Below are 22,945 nucleotides of genomic sequence, written 5' to 3'. Positions count from 1 at the left end.
CCTGCAAACTTTAACCCAGGTAAAATCTATAAGATTAGCATAAAAGCACAATATTAACAGCTGCACTTGGCAATGACATAAATATAGTTCTGGTTTTAAACTATCGTTCACTCACAGGAAGCACCCAAGTGAAATGACATAGAGTCTTTGAGTGGCCAACGAGTCCAAAAACTAACACATCACTTTCACACCCAACAATGTCTACCAAATACCTTATGAACACAAACATGAGTGCACAAAGAGCACACACTTTTGAGAAAGAAAAATCCCTCACCCTAGATACATGGAAGATTTGTAGGACAATACTTCACTGTAAGAAGTCTACTACAAAAAAACAACAACAACAACAACCCAGAAACAGTGACTTATATAATATGACCATCAAATCTGCAAAGATTTGCATGAATTCACTTTATTTATCAATAAAGTGATGACAATTTGTTCATGCAAACACAACATCCTGTGTGCACAATAACAAAGAAATCGGTTTCCTCATATCAGTACTGTGTCTTCAGCATAATGCTTGCTTTGTGAATGAAGCCAAAATATAATTTTTGTGAATATTTCCCACATTAAATATTTACCATGGTATATTCATCTTTCAGGAGGATGAGCACGAACCTGACTACCATGATTTGTCACAATGGAGAATCATGAAGGTAATATTCATTGAAAAAAAGAAGAAAATGGTGACGTTTTCTGGAAAACACTCAGGCTCTATGTCTTGGTCACATAATTATTGGAAGTGATTGTATCGTAAAGATGCTATGTTAGACATCTTCATCACTGACATTTACATGCAACACAACTTTCATGTGAGATAAAGTTCTAATTAAGCACCATATACTTCTGCAGGACAAATATCACAACAAGCAAGAATCAAGAATCTGCAAGAATCTTCAGTCTATTGAAGGAGGCAGACTTAATCAGAAGAAGAAGAAGAAGAAGCAACATAAACAGACACTCACGCTGCCCCAAAACATGCACTGGGCATAGCGGAAGGATGAGCAGGCATAGGCAGAACTGAGCTTGGAAAGACTCACACGCTGAGTGCTGCAGCCTTCTCCTTTCTCAACTAAAGGTGGCAGTCTTTCTTCACATGGGGCCTTCAACATAAGAGCTTTGATTGAAGATCTTGGGTACATTATTGACAGGTATACTGTAAAACACAATATTTTCATGGCATGAAATTTTCGGGAATTGGAGCCGGTGGTCTTTTTCGCGGCATGAAATTTTCGCGGGTTGCCTTTAACACTCAATGCATAGAGTGTAGACAAGAACTTTTGTGTGCATTTTACTCTCGAGAATCTTGGCTCTCGCAAAAATTTGCGAAATTAAAATGCACGCGAACATTCCTCATTTTACAGTATTTTCTTATAGACTGAGTATGCCACACATCTGATTTTTAACTTCCAAAAGACTTGATACTCAGTAAAACAACTTCTTTTGAGCAATAGATGAATAGAATTTCCACACCAACTCATATGGAAAAAGTCTCTTAAGTAACTTGAAATTCCTCACTTGTAGCCAGATTTACTTCGAAAGAAAAGAAAAGAAAAATATATAGAGTCTAGTCGTTTGGTATGACCTCTAAGATCAGAACAGTGTTGACTGTCAGTTTCATGAAAGTGAATTTCAGTACTAGCTGTACTTCATTCCAATTAAGCCTGAATGCTTGGGTCGAAAAGCAATGATTGATGAAGTCAACATATGACATAAGTCTGACATTTTAGAAGTAGACATTTTCCAACTTTTCTTCTCCCAAATCTGTGTCCACTGAAGCTAGGAAAAACATCCGAACATCAGGAGTGGCTATGCACGAGGATGATAAAGTCGGGCAGGGATATACACTACGATATCCCTGTTTCAGAAAGATTTATTCGCAATCTTTACCATGTACGTTACCACACTACCACAATGGAAATCTTGTATAATTCATCGCAGACTACAACATTTATAGGTACAAGCATTATCATCTAATTACACATTTGATTTTCTGTGACTAATCATTATGTATTTGTTGCACGTTTATACCCCTAGTAAATCTTTGAAAATATATGCATGATATATAGATGTAGAATTCAAGGCACATGTCTTATCTTTATAAACAATCTTTGATAACATAACATCACTAACACCGGATCATTCAAATCATTGTTATCATTATTATAACAATCATCCAATCATCACTGCCAACATCCCTCTTTCTTTTTCTTCTCTCTCTCTCTCTCTCTCTCTCTCTCTCTCTCTCTCTCTCTCATATATTTTGTTTCTACAGTGCATTCCCATTATAACTAAGTCCTTGGGACTGGAAGTTTTCTTTCGTTATATCAAAATGTCTTTATAACTGAACAAATCAACAATAAAAAGACAAAGAACCAATAATGCTACGGCTTGAATTTTTAATTCGTTGTAACCGGAATTTCGTTATAACTGTGCTCTTTATAACAAGAGACTGTGAGTGCACTGTATCTTATCTGTTAAGGCAAGATAGACCAAGATAAGTTCCAAGCAATGGTGTCTATCTCTCACACACAGCAGGATTCATAGTAGCAAGACATAATTAGAGTCATCTGTATCAAAAACACTCATCCCTTTAACAATACATTACAAACAAAGAATGTATGTACATCAGTAAAATTCTTTAAAACCTGTGAATATATCACATACAAGACCATTTTTTTTCTCTCATTTCATTGTCTAAAAGTAGCCTCTTTTATAAGATATGTCTTGATTACATTTTTGGCAGCATATTTCTAACTTTGAAAAAGTTCTCATAATAATACTGTGTAATAACATCCCCTTAGCACAGCCTCTTCAGTAAAAATCCTGCTCTGCATTTTTTATTTTTTATGCAGAAGTGAGCTAATTGTACTAAAACCGGCAATTTGCGTAGCGGAGATAATGCAACATTCAATGCTAGGGCCTGCTGCATCATTTAAAACAATGTCTGAAACTTATCATCCAAACCAGGCAACAGACAGATGTCACAAGCATTGTAACAATAAATGAGATGCAATAAAATCCATTCTTTCCTTCACCTTTACAAAACTCCTCTGGCAGCTGGAGCTTTCATTGGATACAATTTGTGCTCAAAGCAAATTTGATTTCTAACTATACATGGAGTGTAGATGACACTGACAGTACTCATGAATGCATTGGCTGAGAATAATAAAGGCGTTAAGTTGCAACTAAACCCGTAGGCCCGAATTTACGAAGGTGGTACAAATGAAACCATGGTTTAAACCATGGACAAAAACTATGGAGCGCCAAGTGTCGCACGGAATATTTCGTTTCGAAATTGGTTATTTCGTCGACAAAATGACCGTTTCGTTAACGAAATTATCATTTTGTGGACAAAATGTTCATTTAATTACATAATGATTTCATTTCGTTACAAAATAATAATTTCATGGACGAAAAGACTGACTTCGTAACGAAATATTCCATGCGACACTTGGCACTCCATGGTTTTTGTCCATGGTTTAAACCATGGTTTCATTTGTACCACCTTCGTGAATTCAGGCCATAGTGTTCGAGACAACTTAACCCGTTGAGGACGGTTTGATTTTGCTACAGCACGCATTCCCCATAGACACCTGCCCGAGTATACTAGTACTCGGAACTCATCCTCAATGGGTTAACGTCCTTCTCATTCTCAACAGACAAATGGGGCTACTATCTTGAAGTTTGTATGTGTTTACACAAACTTCTTAGAAAACATTAAAAAGATATGAATTCCATGTTTACATGCTCTGCACAAGATTCCTGAGAAATTAAAAAAAAAAACAAAGGCATTTAATATTTCCAGTGATAGCGTATTACACGTACGATGTGAACATGAAATGTTGTTAACCCGCTGAGGACGGATTGAATTTGCTGCAACATGCATTTTCCATAGACACATGCCCGAGTATACTCAGGACTCGTTCTCAATGGGTTAATGCAGAAAAACAGATATGGACAAAATCTTTGGAGGGACTCTTTCAGCTTGAATAATCACTACTTTATCGGCTGCACCAAATGATTACTTTGTTGCAATGCAAAAATCAACCTCTGTAATTTTCTTTGCAGTTCATTGCTAATGTGACAACATTTATCTTCATAAAATGAAAGTATATTTGGCATATAAAATGAAAGTTTGTTCCTCCTGTACAACTCTACTCTCAAGGTATTACACTGGACCCTTTCTTCAAGAGTCTAAATGTCCACGTTACAATTTGATGATACATCGGTGGTGATTAGATCAAGACATCATCGAATGCCCTGGGCAACAAACCAACAAACATAGATTTCTAATCTCGGCATGATGCTTATTTGAAGAGAGTTTACTAAAGCAGGGTAGAACAGTGACATGGAATGTGCCATAATTACTTTGCAGTTGTAGCCAAAATGGTCAGTTTTGGTTCTCCCCTGAAAAATCTCTGTATACTCCCCAAGTAAAAGTCCTTCCAAGGCAAAGGTGCATGTATATTTCTTGAACAGAGTTTCAATATGTTCCTCATCAGTTGCCCTCTTTGTACAGCATATCATATTAAATCAGGGTGTTGCCACGGTTACCTCTTATATATCTCCACGGTCATGTTCACACTGCACTGTCCTCAATGTTGTGCTCTGCAGCAAGATTAGGCAAGCCAAAGAAATAGACGCAGATGCAAGATGAAATGTAATCAAATAATCTCACTTGTGGCCTAAAATGGAAAGAGAGTTAAAAGCTATGATCAATCTGATTCCTAATTTCTTAAGAATGAAAAAATTGATCTCTAATGGTTGTTGTAATGGCAGGAGTCTCTTGTAGAGCAAAACTGAAGTGGGTACCCTGGATGAATAAGACCTTATTGTTCTTATTATCATTATCATTGTTATTTCTAAAATGTATAACAACATGCATCTTCAGAGAGTTCAGATGATGGAAGCTGTGAAAAATTTATAGACACAATACAATTACTACAAGATAATGAAAACAGTCTTTTCTTATTCATTCACATGGTAAAAAGTGATTGATTTCCCAGTTTTGATCATCAAAATGTACTTTCACTATAACATTCACAGACAATGTTTTATTGTTATTAAAATCACTAGCTATGTTTATCATTTGAGTCTAGAAAAGTAAGAATTGATAGAATTGGATGAATAGAATAATCATGACATCACAAAAGAAAGATAGAAGAGCAAAACTGTAAGCAAACTGTAAGATATCAAGATAACCCAGCAATTCCAAAAACCGCAACTCACCGTTATGCTTCCCCACTTCATTTTCCTCGCAATCTCCCATCACCACGGCAACGAGGTGAGTGCTCGCATCTCCTTGGCTCTCCTCCAGGCCCTGGTTGACCTTGTGGAGGGCATCGTCCAGGCTGTCCAGTATCTTGACCCCTTCTACCTTGGCCCTGTCCAGCATCGAACGTATTCCAGGCTGCGGATGGAAGGTGGTCAAAAAAAAAAAAACTCAAAAAATGAACTGTGACAGGCACGACCAGGAACATCTTGCAGCTCTTTTATTTCTATTTGTTTTGTCTCACTCACAAGAAATACAACATTACAATGTTTGTTTTGTTTGTTTGTTTGTTTGTTTTTCATCTGGGATAAACCTTGCTTCTTGCAGATGTTATTTTCTAAATTCTAAAGCTGTAGCTATAAATGAAATCAACTCTGTGGGCACAGCTGATGACTTTACACATTTAGAACTCTACAAAATTGTCGTAAACACCTTCCTACATTTAACGTTGACTTTGCTATTTTGGTGTTTATTGTTTTAACCTTTTTTCAGCAAGTTTCAGTAAGTTTTATTCTCCACTTGTATAAAAAAAATAACTATGACAATATAAACATATCATTCACAAGTCATGAAAACATAAACGATAGTTCACATTACAAATATATAATCATGTGAAATAATACATACATTTCATGGCAAATCTTTAAATATACATGTGGGGGAGCCTGTTATCAACTTTTTAAAACATGTTTAATTAGTAACTTATGTTGCATAAAGACATATCTTTTTGTACCAGTTTATGCTTATTACCGTTATGATACTACTATTAGAGAGAAGAGCTCATATGTAAGAGTACCTTATACTGGAGAAAAGTTTCCACTTTCACTCACATTTTCTTACAAGGCAAGATAAATGAGTTAAGTTACACACCATAGACATACATATCTTACCATCAGTAGAAGTTCAATATCATTTTCTTATCCCTGCACATACATGTATACCTCTGTAGCAGTGCAGTACACAAACTTTCAAAGGACACAGTCAATTTGAAATTGTAGGGGTTTGGGTGGTTTTTTTTAACCTTCTTCACATAAAATATGATATACACTGTTATCTGAAGAATTTCTTTCTTATCACAAAGGGGATACACCTAAGATACAGAAACTACACTGTTGACACTTCAGTAGCTGGACTCAAAATTACTTCAAGTCACAGAGATTCTTACATTTGATTCCCAAATGTTTCCCTTTTCACCTACAATATTGAGTTTTTTTAACTCAGGATTTGTAATCCCTGGAACCTGGGTATGGATGTCCATCTCTTTACAAGACTGCTTCATGTGACATGGCGGATCACCTTACCTTTACTCCTGTGAGAATGATGCTCAGCTGCTTCTTCCTGAAGGATTTCACGACATCTTTTAATCCCTAGTTTTGAAGAAAACAAACAGAAAACAATGAAACGAGAGTTATCATTCAAATCAACATCTGGTATTCTACTGAGAGTAATAGTGTCTTAAACCTATATGTCCGCCAAAGATAGTAAACCTCACTACTGAGTTAAACTCCAAACAAACAAGTCGTTGTCATTGGATGACATATAAGAGGTGTTACTGTAAAAGAAAAATCAAATGAAAATGATAAATGATTCAATTGCCAGTTTAAATGAATTTCAAACTGAGGGTAACAGGATTGAAAGTTTGCAATAAAATGTCTGCTCCTTAGTGTTACACAAGGGCAAGTGGCAAGTAAAGAGTTTAAGAAGGTCATAAAATTCATCAGCACAAGCAAGGTTAGTTTGATAAATGCTGGTGAAGCATCAGAGACATAAGTTTTTTTCAAAATTCTTACTTCTACGACAGAGTAGTCGAGGGATGCCACGCGTGAGAAGTCGATGATGGCAGAGCGGGGGACATCGCAGAGCAGTCCCTTGTCGTCCAGAAGGTTGTGGAGGGTACCCATGGCTGGGTACCTCAAGCCTTGCTCCAGTGTGATGACCAAGACTCCCTCTTGATCCTCTCTGGTCTGGAAAGAAAATTGGGGAATTTTCACTAACTCTGCACCACTTTCCCTTTTCACTATCTAGGGAGTAGAACAAAGTATAACTAGGAAAAGCACTCAGAGAGCGCAGATCTCCGCCAAGCAGCTCATTTCAACCCATACTCGCATGCTAACAATTGCCAAATTTCCCAATGAAAGAAGCCTTGTGTTTACTTCATCAGCTTTCTGCTGTGTGGCACCTTGAGCAGAGCATGCGCTTTAGTGCGTGTATGTGCAAATCTTGTATACATGCAGCTTGAACTCCCAAGTTTATTTATCCTATTTGCCAAAAGATTAAAAATCCTTCAAAAATCCACATAAATTCTTGGATCACTCCAAAAATCTGATCATCTGTTCTTTGTGTCATGATCAACTTTTCCTATAAGTTTCATCTAAATCCATTCACAACTTTTTGAGTTATTTTGCAAGCAGACAGACAGACAAACAAACAAATAAACAAATGCCAGCAAAAAAAAAAATATCCTCCTTGGCAGATGGTAATAAAGTGCTTCCTTATTTAGATGATCCATCTGAGCATTGTAATGAAAACATAATTCAACTGGTTAACAAATTGCCCTCCATTAATGCAAATAAGCACTGATCAGTGTTTTCCTAGTAGCCATGAAAAAAAAAGTCAATGGCATACATACTTGGGTTGGATCTGAACTCGTGACCTCCTTATCACCGACAGGCATCATATCCACTAGACTACAGAGCTTTGGTCTGACAGCCAGTGCTGGTTCTAATCCTTATAGCATGGAGCAGGTATGTACTATGTATCTATTTTAAGTAATGAATGTATGTTTAGTTTTTTGTTCTTTTTTTGTCAACAAGTTGCAATAAAAAAAAACGACAAAAACCTGACAACAGTATATCTTGTGGGCTTTATAGGAATGAATCTCTTGTGAGCTAAATGTCTCTCCTGTTGGTTGCTGCAAAACTTCACATGACAATTAAACTATGAAATATAATTTAGCTGTCAGCCAGTCGGAGGAATGCACTTGGTCATATGCACTTACATCTTCTGTCTCTACGTTGCTAAAGGGTCAGGAATATCGGTAACCATTTTTGGCAACCATATCACACAAATTATCACACATTTTTGGCAACCATATCACACAAAGCAGCAAAGGTGCAGATGTGCAAGCTACTGTACGAGCTGAAATTTTCGCGTACAGATATTTTCGCGAATTGTTACTTGGAGAACATTTTCGCGTGTGGTTAATTTCGCGGTTGCGAGGCTCTAACTGAACTCAGTTATTCGCGCGTTGTTATTTTCGCGGTTCAAAGGCTCAGCTCGTACAGTAGATTACTGTGATGCATACCTTAAAGCCAGGCTTTCCATACGGGTACAGGAGCAAGATTATGTCGACCACGATGCCACAAATGGTTCCATACTCCACTCCGAGCCAGAGAGACAGGAAGAAAGTCACAAAGAGAGGGATCAAGTCCAGTTCTGTAATGAGAGCAGAATAAAATGATTTAATGATGCAGCCATGGACAAAGTGAAATATTTTGTAGACTGATGGCACACAAGACAGTAAGCTATGATCTTGCATAAAATTTGAAAAGATTTTTCCTGAGAAGTTAATCTTGATAACAATGTAATCAGTATTATTATACCAGCTATTTTATTGGCAATAAGCCATATTCTTTATCCAAAAAAAGATCAGGATGGAATATTGTTCATATTGGATTTTAGTTTTTTTTGTTTCCTCCAATAAAGAGTATCCTCTTTGAAAAAGATATACCTTTTATTAGTTCCATACATTAGACCATTAAAGGACAGAGATTTATATAATATTGACTGGCCTCGAGGGAGATACCAGAAAATATTGCCCAAACGGAAAGAATATTGCCCGAGTCGAAGATGAGGGCAATATTCTTTCAGTGCAGGCAATATTTATCTGGTATCTCCCTCAAGGCCGGTCAATATCATTATATTGCCTATCCCCTAGGTAAATTAGGAAAATATGTGAATACGGCTATACACTATGATATAGATCAAGCCACATTTGACTACCTGTAGATCATCACCAACATGTCGAATAATTGAAAAATTGTTCATCAATATATATCATTCAACTCCAACTTCAAAGATACATATGTAGTTGTAACAGGCAAACTTCAAACATCTGAATGCTTTTACACTTTATTTTTGCTTCTGTTTCAATTTGGAGAGTTGTAATAACTGATGGTCATTGTGCAGTTATTGAGCACAAATGGACTAGTCATTGTTTGACGCGTAGTGCTGCTGGAAGTGGTCGACTTTGTATGAGTTGATTTATCGGCGTTCTTCTGCGGTGCGTGTAATCGACATGCAGCGACGTCCTTGAATGTTTTCTCTTCGTGGTCGATCGGAATGTTCACATGTAAAGCAGGGAGGTGGGAAGAGAGATTCCACTCCTTCTCTTCCCACCTCCCTGTGTAAAGTGAATGGCAAAACCTGGAAGAAGCAAGATACCAACGAATATTGACTGTTGACCTTTTGACCCTGCAAAATACCAACTGCAATTGCCTCCCAAAACTACCTCGTGTAGGTAATAATCACCTATATTTGAATGTGCCCAGCTTGGATAATTTTGCTATATTTAAACAGAAAATTAGTTAAAGCATATTGCGGAAGCTTTAATACTTGCTTAATTTTTCTTTTCATCACTCTCATATGATTGCAATTCCAATGTTTCAATTGATATCAACTGTGAAAAACATAAAGCGAATTGGGAAAGCTTTAAGACTTGCTTCATTTTTCTTTTTATCATTCTGATATGGTGGCACTTCCAATGTTTCAGATGATAGCTACTGTGTAAAACATCCTCCCCCACTGATAAATCCAACATATTTTTAATGGAGCTGCCTTTTCCCCATCCTCTATCCGATGACTAAATAAACAAGGGCTTTTACTGACTTTCAGATCAACATCCCCTGACACCGCTACACGCTTTCTCACTCACTTTTGACTCTCCACAGGTCCACGACGATGTGGTAGTCGATCATGAAGACTACGGCGTACATGATGACGGCGGCCAGGGAGGCCTTTGGGATGAAGTAGAAGAGTGGGGTGAGGAAGGCCAGAGAGAGAATGACCAGGATGCCAGTGACCAGTCCAGCCGCTTGGGTCTCCACCCCACTCTGGTTGTTGATGGCAGACCTGGAAGTGAGCAACAATAACTTGGGCTTTATATTTGTGCACATTTTATACATGCAAACATACATGTATATACCACATACCTAATATTCAGATGTTTACATAACATAATTATACACAAACATACATATCGTTGGCTGAGAACCAGAAAGGCATTATCACAATTTTTGGGAGTATTGAGCTTGATCTCCTCTAGATGATGGTGTCAATTTCATATCATTTTCTTTTTCAGTAAAACATGTTCAAAATTGAAACCACAATGGCACTTTTTTACTCTATATTTGAAACAATGCTTATAAATCTATACCCACTTTTGATTACATAAACTATTTATTTCATGAAAATTGATTGCTTCCTTTTTATTTACACTCAAATCTTAGAATGTAATAGCACCCTCCTGGTTCTCAGCTAATGATAATGTATACACAAACATATGCATAGAGATATGCACAAACTTATCAAGCATACTCATGAATACATATAAGCCATACTTAACCATCACATGCATAAATGCATACATATGCGGACACATTTTGAGTGTGCACCTGTACATTATGAGATTGCTGCTTTGGTGAGTATAGGGCATACTACACCAGATTTCTGTTCAGACATTCTCCCACTCGTGTAACAGTTCACATGCCACATTTTATTGTGGAAAATCCAAGTGCTTAAAAATATTGTTAAAGCACTTTCAAGCATTTATGGTTTGAAACACAGAGGTGATAAATCAAATTGCTTCTAATACCAATATCATAATACATATCAAGGGAGCATCTATGTAAACAATAAGGACATGTCAAGCATTTTCATCTAATACAATAAACTACACGTATGTACTACCTGAAATTTACCACCTTTGAACTCACCTTGAGAAGCTGCCAGTGATTGGATAACCAGAGACAAATGAGGAACCAATATTACAAGAACCTGTTTGAATGATAAAATATAGAGAAAAGTTTAGATGTCAGGCATTTATCATCAGCTTGTACGTTGTCTTCTTGAAGAAATTAATTTTGGTTTGTATGCCTGAAGGACAATGCTAGACTTTTTTTTCCATAGGGCATTCATCAAGTGATTTGTATGCTAACCTTTGACCTCTGACCTTTGAGAAAGCAATTGGGAAAAAATCTGAAAGATCTAGTGAATGATAGTGGTGTTGTCATACCTTATAATATCAACTTTGTCAAATGCTACACAGTGTTATGTTTTTGTTTTTGTTTTTTAACTTGAGATTTGATCACTTATATGCCAATCTGGTCTCAAGCCAGTTTGATAAAAAAACTCTCATAGAATTTATTTGTACAGATAATCAAATGTTTTCTTCAACAAATCTCAGGGCACTTCAAATAAAAGAAAAGATGTGTGATTTGACTTTACTAGCACATGACAAATCTTAGGATGCATACATCATTGCAATAATATTACCATATCATATCTTTTTGAAATATGAAAACTGTGCTTGAATCTGTAAACAAAAGCACAACTGCTATTAACAACTTATTGCATCTGGGGCATAATTAGATCCACATACATTTCATATTATGGTCCATTAAAGAAAACCAAAACCCAAAGAGAAATGTGGATTGAGTGGAAGCAGCAACATTAGTAAACACATCAGTGAAAGTTTGAGGAAAATCAGACAACCAATGAAAAAGTAATGAATTTTTACAGTTTTGGTGTTGGAACCACTAGATAAGGAGACTACAAGAGTTCATGACATCATGTGTGGACAACAATAAAAAAAAAAATAAAGGGAATAAAAAAAAATTCTTAATGAAAATTACACATTCCATCAACTTGATACTAATATATGCAAATTAAGGGTAGTAATTATTCCCCATACTTTTTGAAAGTGGTTAGTCAAGTGCTCTTTTATTATACTAGAAAAGTGAAATCTTGTTTAATTTTCTTTATAATATTTTCTATATTTTTGTTGTCCACAAATTATGTCACAAACTCAAGTAGTCTTCTCATCCAGCAGTTCCAACACAAAAACTTTGAAAATTCATAATTTTTTGCATTAATTGTCCGATTTTCCTCAAACTTTCACTGATGTGTTTAACTAATGTTGCTGCTTTCACACAACCCACATTTCTCTTTGGGTTTTTGCTTCCTTTGAATTTCCAAGTTGAGTTTAAAGGCCTCAAGCATTGCTTTGACAACAAGGGCTACATAACCGGCCGCACTCACCTAATGCAATGAGTTCCTGGTTGGTTTCCACTTTGTAGTTATTCTGACGAGCTGCAAAAGTAGTAGCAATAATGATGATAATGATCAGGAGGATAATGCTGTTAATGATGATAATGATAACAATAACAAATTAAATTGTTATTAATATCTTACAGTGATAACTTTAACTGTTATTATCATTTAACTGTAAATATTATTATTGTTATTATTATTATTGTTAGTACCAGTAGTAGTATATAATTATTATTCTTATTACTGTTATTATTATTATTATTATTACTATCATTATTATTATATCATTATCATCATTATCACTAATATCATCACCATCATTAACACTAATACTATCAATGTTCTGTTTTGTAGTGAAAGTCAAATTTAATATGTAATTATAATATAGAAATACTTGTACTCATTATTAGATGAACACACCACTCAACTCAAGCACATTATTTTGAGGACCACTGCATCAAACTGAAAGCTAATAAACATCAAACTTTTTTTTCGTTAAATTTGAGAGGATTCTTTTTTTCTCAAACTCCGCTCAGAACATGCACATTAGAAGAACTGTAAACTGCTTCCATGTGCTCCCATTATAATGCTTTTTGTATATATATCCAATCAATCAAGTGGTCCACATCTCTACAATCGAATCTCTATCATGTAGTCCTCTCTTTATGTATAGGCTATGTACCTGCTATTTTTTCTTGCTTTCAAATGTTCATATACTTCACATTACATTGACTTTTTTTTTTAATCGTTATGAAAGATATGGAAAACTTGTGGTAAAAAAAAAAAGTAATCAGATGAGTGGGGGAGTGTAAAAGTATCTATGCAGGATAAACACAAGTTTATTATTGTTATTATCATAATCATTATTATCATTATTATTATTATCATTATTATTATTATTATTACTGTTATCATTATCAACATCATCATCACTTGTTTACATCAACATTACTAATATGTGTTGAACCAAGGTTAAGGTTATCACTGTAAAGCTTTAAGTGGGGTGTGTATATAGCTTACAGATATGTTACAGCACAAAAAAAACTTAAATGGAACAGCTGCAAATTAACAATTAACGCTATCCTTCTTGATATGTTAAATATACTACCAGTAAATGATAATGAATTCAACTCATTGATGCTGACCAGGCACTCACGATGATACCAGGACTATGACTTAATGACTTTTTAATGCTAGAGGTGTAAACAGAAAATCCATTTCTACTTTATGTAATATGTTACATGATCATAATATCCAAGGACAGCCATTTGATAAATCACTGCCATTCAACAAACCACTGTTTGTGTATTATCATTTTAGCTCATCATTTCTTTAAACTGCCATATCTTTATAGCTCACATACTTTTGAGGAGGCTGATATTCAATTGCTTATCATCTTTCCCACAAAGACAGCTACTAGTGACCATACATAATACAAACCACTAGACTGTTGTTGCTTCCCTATCTGCTCTATTTGGATGAACATGTGCTGGGTAAATTGATAATTTGTCATACATTGAGCAATTGCTCTTAAATGCTTTCAGAGTGATTGTAAATAAACAAAATGAAAAATTTATGAGTTGCAAGCTGAACTGAAATTGCAAGCCACAAAGGATACTGAGCAACAAAGCAGTCCTTTCTAAATGAAATGCTCATAATTGCTTCTCGATGATAGATTTTTCTGAAAATCTCACTTGTTTTAAGAAACCCTTGTTCATGCTTACATCCCTCTCCTGAATTGATCTATTACAAAAACTTCAGTAGGAAAACAATCACTTGACTAAAATGCCTCAAAGCAGATAAATACATTTTTACCAAAGCAAATTAATGTTGGATTTTTTCTCACTTCCCAAACAAGGAAGTAAAACACATAACATACACACACTTATACAAAATTTCACCACATCCAAAGACTTGCAAGATTCAGAATGAAAAAAAAATAATAATAATTTAAATTCTACAATATCTCATAATTTCACAAGACGGTACAATTCTGGATATTGAAATAACTCACTTCATATCATACAAACTTAACCGTTTCACGTGGGTTCTCTACAACTACATAGTTTGATAGTACACATTTCTCTCCTCAGAGTTGCTACAATGTATCTGAAGAGTATGAAGGCACTACTCACCAAAGCCTTTTGCGATTGCAATATTTTCCAGAAAGCCAAGCACAGGAATAACTATGAGACCAACATTTAAGTTCTGTTGGGGGGCAGCCATGAAAGTCAAAATTCATGGAAAAAGACAAGCAAACAAATAAATAAACAACAATTAGCAAAAAAAAGCAGTCCAATGTTAGGTGAATTCACACATTAGACATGCAGATGATGCAAAAAAAAAAATGCAGGAAATAGAAGGTATAATTTCAGGTAACACTCAAACTCTGCAAGATGATGTTTAAATGATATTCAGATATACATTATGATATTTATTATTATTAATTTATTATATCACCTTTAGTGTGATTTGGCTCAAAGTAATGATATTCATTGTTTTCTCATCACTTTCCCATGTCACTATAGCCTTTTTTTTTCATCATGGATTTTATTTTCATTCCAGAAACTACACAAAGCCACTCAAAAATATGCTGTTAAAGTCTGTTTCAAACTGAAGTCTGTCCTGTCCAAATAATCAGTAATATGAAAACATATACAATCAATGATTGAAATTTCAGTGAAGAAACACATATAAATACATACAGTATGTCCCCCCCCCCCATTTTTGCATTGATAACTCCCAATGTGATTAAACTGTCTAAATGCTACTTCAGGGTCTTAAGATATAACATATTAGTTCTATTTTGCAGAAAACCACATTCAATTTGGTTAACCAGTCACAGATAAATGTGGATTGTTGAAAAGTATGTCATTAGTCTGATTATTCCAAGTTTAGCACTTGGATGCTTGGAACTGCTAATGTGTGAACACAATAGCCAGAACTTAGAGGGAAGAGATTCCTGACATGCTCTACAAAATTCCTTATTTCTCTTTGACCACTGAAGCACATCAAATCGGGTTTTCTGTAAGATGTGGGCAATGAGTTATAGTTTCATACCCTGAAATTGTATTTGAGTTGATTCACTACTTTAAAGTTATGATTGTGGAGGGTCTCGTTGTAATTTTTTGTGAGGACATATGGTTTATCATGACTGATGGCCACTGAGTGTGATGCAACTACCAGTGATGAGTCTCAAGCTGAATACAAAATGTTAGCCATCTATTTGTGAGAAGCTTTGTGTGAATGAGTGGCATGCAATTTGCAAATAATACACACAGAAAAAAAGGACAACATTACTAGACTAGTGAGAATGTGTCACTTTCAGCAAAAATGATTTGTCTCAGCACAATTCAGCTAAGGCACTTGATGAGCAAATCTAGAATTTCTATAAAATGAGGGCAAAGCATCTTTCTACACTTCACTTGATGAGAGGCATCAATAAAATCAGTAAAATGACACAGCATATAACTGACTGACAGGGATGTTACTTACCCCTAAGATGTTCTCGGCCCCGAAAGAAGGTACACTTAGGGCCGGCAGGCCAGCCGTGACATTGCCAGTGATTGTGAACATGTTGTCCTCATGGTGCGTGTGAACAACATATGCTATGGCTGCAGCCACAACAACGATGACAGCATTACGGGCTGAAATATTAAAAAAAATACAAGAACCAGGAAATAAGCATGATACATGACATCAATGTCATGTAATGTGACCTTCTTATTAGTCATGTTCATGGCAGTCCTATGCAGGTGCACATTTGCACTTTTTGACTTCATGTAAGACCCTTTGAGTACGCTACTTTTTGAAAATGTATGCAGTATAGGCAGTATCACCAACAGTCTGTTTTATGATTAATGTCCATATCATATCAGTGGACTATGTCATACCATTTTTGATGAAGTCAGTTACCTTTTTCTCTAAAAATTGTGAGATTGAAAGGATTATTCTCAGATTGACATCTTCATATCATACCTCCAACTCTGCAGTACAACTGCATGGCAAAGACACAAATTCATGAAGTACCTTATTTGTATGTCTCAGTGTTCAGCTCATGTTGAACCCTGAATTGCAAAGAAGAATTAAATTTTCCAATGAATTTGCTCAAAGTTTGTTGTCATTGTTGCTGAAGTACCCAGGATGTTGTTTGGTTGCTTCAGGAGAATGATGGAAAAACAAACATACAAACAAACAGATGCATAAATTCTACAGTGTAACCATGCATCCAATGTTTTGATACATCTCGAATACTATATTGTAAACAAGTCATTGCTTTCAAATTAGTCAAATTCTTCCGTCAAGATGTTTTCTTTGCAACTGATTGACAATAAATTGCCCAACATCGACGTAAATAAGCACTGAATTGATCAGTGTTCCTGCTAGAGTATGTACGCCAATGATTTTTCATCATGGCTACTACTAAAACACTGATCAATTCAGTGCTTATTTACGTCGATGTTGGGCAATTTGTCAATCAGTTGCAATGAAAACATCTCGACGGAAGAATTTCATGAATTTGAATAACGAAGCAGTACCCGCTGCATGCTATAAGGATTAGAACCAACACTTGCTGTCGGGCGAAAGCTCGGTGGTCTAGTGGAGATGACGCCTGTCATGAGATCAGGAGGTCGTAGGTTCAAATCCTGCTCGAGTATGTACGCCCATGATTTTTTATCATGGCTACTACCAAACACTGATCAATTCAGTGCTTATTTACGTCGATGTTGGGCAATTTGTAAATCAGTTGCAAAGAAGTCATTGCTTTGTATAGTAACAGGGGAATATGTTCTGCCTAAGACCAAGGAAAAAAATGCAAACATTAAGTCAGCAAACATATAGATTTTGTTTTGAAATGAGGGTTAAAAATACAACTCCTTCTATCCTTGATCCACTTACCAGTCCCAATAATCCAAAGAATTTTCCAGTGTACTCTGCTCTTCATAGGGGCTTTCTTTCCTAAATCTTCCAGCTTGCTCTGGGCTTTGTTCTTCATGAACTGAATGGGGATCAAACAAAGAAGGAGATGAGAAAGAGGGAAAAGAGATCGAAACAATGTAAGTCAGGTGTAATCTAAGTGATTCACTTTTGCAGAACTTTTCACTGACTTGATCATTAAGGTTTCACTGCTTGGTTCCAAGTTTCTCTCTCTCTCTCTCTTTGGAAGAACTGTGATTTAGTGAAGCAAAGAAAAGAATTGACTTTACAATTCTTTTTCTCCTTTGTACCAGTTATTGTGGCCACAAGGTGTTCAATATGAAGCACAAACAGGAAAAGAGAATCATGTCTTCTTTGCTTTCTTTATGCTACATTCAAGGTTGAAACCAACACAAATAAGAGAAAGCTTTTCACTTGAGCTTAAAAGATAGATCAAACAGAGGTAGCTGGTTTTTTGACATAAAAATTTGGCATTACTTGAAATCACAATTAAGTACCATGAAATGAACCCCATTAGTTTCAAGTTGAAATACAGTTTATTGTTGTATTAAACATCTAAAATATCACGAGCTAGACTACAGCCAAACAGAAAATGTGTGCAAAATCTTTAAATTTACGATGGACTAATATTGATCTATCCACTATTCACAACACCTGCTCTGTAAGACCAATAATAGATTTTTTCAAAAATGTAATTCCACTTTCAGTTTTCAACCTAGAATCACTTACAGGCTAGAGTAGTAACTTGATACAAACAATGATTATCTCCCCCCCAACAAAAAAAAATAAACAAAAACAAACAAACAAACAAACAAAATCAAGTTTATAGTCAATTTCAAAGTAATTCATTACCATATGAGGTTACCAAGGCAACTTCTTTCTTAGAATAATTATATTAGACCTTATTTGCACTCACCCTCATTGCAGCTAAGGCTACTATACAACACAGACCAAGAGTTAGATCTTGCCACCTGTAAAATGAGCAAGAATTAGTCAAAGGCATGGGGTAAAAATTTGATGGGATATATCATACGTTCATATCATCACTTCAGTACAACTGGCAGAAATATTCAGTGTCACCATCAAGGAACATTAGTCACTGCCTATATGAATAGATTCAATCTTGATCCCAATGATAAGGGAATACGGAATTCCTTTTAGCATCAGTCATGAAATTCTCCTTTTTCTATCATCATCATCTTCTTTTTTTTTTTTTTTGATAATGGATTTTCCATGGATGAATAGGCATTATAACCATCCAAACATTGTACAATTGAATACAAGTACATCAAAATTATGTTAACATCCTTACAAACTCACATCATACTTGATTTGATATTTTCATTCCATACAATTCTCATGCTATCCCTCCTATGGCTAAGACATCCAAGTCACAATCTGTACATATTAATAAGTATCTACAGGGTGTGCACTGAAAACCTGGGCAAAATTGACAGGTAAGAAACAGAGAAGGTGTGTGGAATATTCCAGAACTTCCAGAAATGTCAAATATCGATGGAATTCACATCAAAATTGGTCAAGATACTTTCCTGGAAGAAGCTGTACTGTAAATGTTGATACACGTATTTTCACACAATTAATTTTTTTCTCTGCGCAGCTCAAAATCATATTCATAGAACATTGTGCAATATTGTCACATAGTTCAAAATGTAGAGATAAATTTGGAAGATATTTTCACAGGTTTTAGAATCTACACTAGCAAAAAAAAAAAAAAAGAGCAAGAAATACAAGAAAATTTCTGCACAATAATTGTAATCCCCCAGAAAAAAAAAAATATATATATACATCAACATGTCAAACAGAAACATATTCTCTTATAGATCTACCTCATGCTTTTAACATCATATTTTGAGCAAGTGGATGTCTGGAGTTTGGGAGATATCAAGATTCATCACATGCCCACCTGGTTTGTGTGATGTGTTTGAACGTCTCAATGAGGTCCAGGATGAATGTCTCAGATGCAAAGTGGATACCTAGAAGGCTCTTGACCTGGCTCATCGCTATGGTAACGGCTGAGGCTGATGTGAAGCCAGAGATGACGACGGCTGATATATAGTTTGCGATGAAGCCTGCAATTGTCATTAGAATACATGTACAGTGTAGTCCAAGCAAACACGAGAAGGAATCTAATTGGCATATTCACTTTTCATCTCTGGGGGGTGTTTCATGACGAATTTAAGTAGACCTAAACTTATGGTATGCCACTGGTTTGCCTTTTTAGTTTTACAGTCTAATGTTTTCAGAATCCACTTAAAATTGTTATTAAAATTGACAGAAAAAACCCTTCTTCTCTTACTTTAATTTTATTTTACTATGAAAATGAGAGTACATGTATTAACTATAGAAGTCACACAGCCTATCATAATTTAAAGTAAATCTTAACTTTTAATTAACTCAACTTAAATTTTTTGAGAAACAACCCCAGGAACTTTTTGCTCTCATTCTCTGAAGAGACCTGAGAATATATATATAAAAAAAAAAAGAATATAGAATTTCACTATATTCATGATTATAATACAATGTCCTAATAAAGTGAGAGAAAAACATCTCAATAGAATACCGAAGTACAGTTTTGGCCTCAATACTCACATTTTATACAACAATCTCTCAATTATTTTCTCCTTCGATAAAGTGAACATAACTATGCGTGTGAGTATGATCTTAACCAATGCATTGGACCAAACTTTGGCATGCTCATAGCCAACTCCTATTTGTTAGCTTCTTGAAGTACAGTGTCAGATCTAAAGCTAGGCTGGGGTTTAGATGTGTAAAAGTTAAGGGGATGGTATACTATTGGTGGAGATGAGGATTGGGTTTTTTAACTTTTTGCGAGATACCAAGAAACCAATGAAATAGTACAGAGCATACCATTCTAAAAGGAATTCAAAGGTTATTTGATGAAAATCGGTTTTGGAATGGCTGAGAAATTCAAAAACAAAGTAAAACAAAGTGATCGTAATAAAAGGTGGGTCTGTCCCACTTTTTATTGGGATCAGTTTGTTTCGGATATTTTGATTATTTCAAAACCAATTTCAATCAAATAAACTTTGAATTCTTCTTAGAATTACATGCTCTTTCATATCTCATAAGAAGTTTCTCATTATCTAAAAAATCTTCATCGAATATGTTGGAAATCTCAAACCTCATCCTAACAGAAACTGAACCATCCTTTAAAACTATTATCCTAAATAAAGAAAAATACTGCAAGATATACCATAAGTACTTCTTTTCATCCATGCTCAAAACAATGAACAGCATGAAGGATTTTAACTGAGCCATACCAGGGGCCAGTTGCATAAAACTTTCTACCTGAGAAAACTCGATCAGATTGATTTTTACAAAGTTTTTCCTGTGTTAAAGTCAATGATAGAATCATACTAACCTGAGTTTTCCATTCTTACTAGAGTTTTTCTCAGGCAAAGCATATTATGCAACAGGCCCCAGTTGTTGTTGTTTTCAAACAAATTAACAAGGAAATCACCTAAAAGTCACCTCAAAAGTATATCTTTTGCTAATGATGCATAAAGTGAGGATAAGCACATTAAATTTTGTTTCTACTCCAAGATGAAATTATCTTCAGTGTTCACATTTAAACTACATTGTACACTGTATACGCCGTTATTTTCGCGAGGGTTTAATTATCGCGAATTTCAGTTGGATCGCGAATTTAACAACACGTGAAATTGTCTCCATGCGCTTTGTTAATAGAGCATTAACATAAGCGTCGGCGTCGATTCGCGAAAACAACATCTCGCGAAAATGTCTATGATCTCGTCATTCGTGAAAATATCTGTACGCGAAAATAACGGCGTATACAGTATTTCAGCAGCAATCCCTTCAGTTTACCTAGCTGGAGGAAACCCATAATGATTTGGAAGATTCCACAGAAGAAAGCCAAGAGAATGGCATAGGTGGGGTCATTCAACTCCTCATCCTCAGGAAGGGGTGTTCCATACTGGGAGACCAGGAGGGACATTATGGCAGTTGGGCCGACACTCACATCCTTTGCCATCCCAAAGATGGCGTACATGAAGCCACCCATGATAGCTGCATATAATCCATACTGAAAAAAAAAATAGAGAGAATGTACAAGATATGAAAATCATGAAATTCCTCCACCAAAAAAAACAAACAAACAATAAACAAAAACGAAATCATGCTCACATAAAGTTTCAGTCTTGAAGATATATATTTTATCCTTAATATGTATGAATGCAAATAGGTACATTATAGTTATGGAAGTATCATGGTTATCATGTTTTTAGACAATGTATTTATTCATGATTTTTTTTTTGGTAGTATTATTCACAGGTAGCAAACATATCAATTCCAACGACAGGGAACAACTGTATTTCTTTACTGATCTATAAAATGAAATCCCTTTCACAGAGTGAGAAAAACTGATTATTTAAAAAGGGATCATATACATGTAGTTTTGGTTGAGACTTAACTTCAGGTTTCTAACATTTTTGGGTGAGATCATGAGAAACCTCTTATGTAATATGAAAGAGCATGTAATTCCAAGAGGGATTCAATGTTTATTTGAAGAAAATTGGTTTTGAAATGGCCCAGATATGCAAAATAGGGCAATCCTAATAAAAAGGGGGACCCGCCTTTATCATGATTGCTTTATTTTACTTTGTTTTTGGATTATTCAGCCATTCCAAAACCGATTTTCATCAAATAAACTTTGAATTCATCTAAGAGTGGTATGCTCTGTACTATTTCATGAGAGATTTCTTGGTATCTCACAAAAAGTTTAAAGCCTAATCCTTGCCTCCACCAATACTGTACCATCCCTTTAATGAACAGACCTGTTTATTGCACTACCGCTACTGCATTTCCTTACTCGCTCAAACTCACCACGGAAGGGAGTTTGGCAATGCTGGCATAGGCGAGCCCCTGCGGGAGAACGGTCAGCCCAACAGTGAGTCCAGCGATGAGGTCGTTGACCGCCGTCCTAGGGCGGTACTTTGGAAGCCACGAGGTGAACGGAAAGCGTTGCATCCATCTCTCTTTGGAGCAGTAGTCGGACGCTTTGCGACGGATCCTGTTTCGCAGCTTTCTCCCCAATTCACGTCGCTGATTGCGCGAAGATGAACTCATGTTGTCAACTCGGCTGTGCTCTCAAGTGATTTTTTTTTTTCCAGAATCCAGATCCTACTCAGCTGAAAATTTCAGTACCATATAGCAATTTCCATTTCATGCCATTTCTGCAAGATAGAATGTAGAAATGAAATCACAAGCATGCATTTTCATATTGAACATTCCCTCATACTCCTCAAAAGGGAAAAAATTGATAACTACAGAATGTACTGTAGTACACAGTGTCAGAGTCTCCCAAAAGTGTACTCTACAAATAACTTGATCATGGTTCAC

General features: G+C 35.6%; 1 protein-coding gene across 1 annotated transcript; it reads right to left on the bottom strand.

Annotated features, from left to right (window-relative positions):
- Nucleotides 1-4,585: 4,585 nt before the first annotated feature.
- LOC140231771 (sodium-independent sulfate anion transporter-like) lies at nt 4,586-22,672 on the bottom strand. Its single transcript, XM_072311924.1, has 15 exons — nt 22,430-22,672; nt 21,413-21,629; nt 19,470-19,635; nt 18,462-18,516; nt 17,507-17,606; nt 16,103-16,254; nt 14,743-14,815; nt 12,596-12,646; nt 11,272-11,332; nt 10,212-10,408; nt 8,583-8,713; nt 7,069-7,242; nt 6,580-6,645; nt 5,236-5,416; nt 4,586-4,614 (listed from the first exon to the last, which is right to left on the bottom strand). The coding sequence occupies exons 1-15, from the start codon at nt 22,670-22,672 to the stop codon at nt 4,586-4,588; spliced, it is 1,896 nt and encodes a 631-aa protein (XP_072168025.1).
- Nucleotides 22,673-22,945: the final 273 nt, after the last annotated feature.

Source organism: Diadema setosum, chromosome 8 (genome assembly GCF_964275005.1).
Source record: "Diadema setosum chromosome 8, eeDiaSeto1, whole genome shotgun sequence".
Lineage (NCBI taxonomy): Eukaryota > Metazoa > Echinodermata > Echinoidea > Diadematoida > Diadematidae > Diadema > Diadema setosum.
This window is presented reverse-complemented; position numbering and strand designations above follow the sequence as displayed.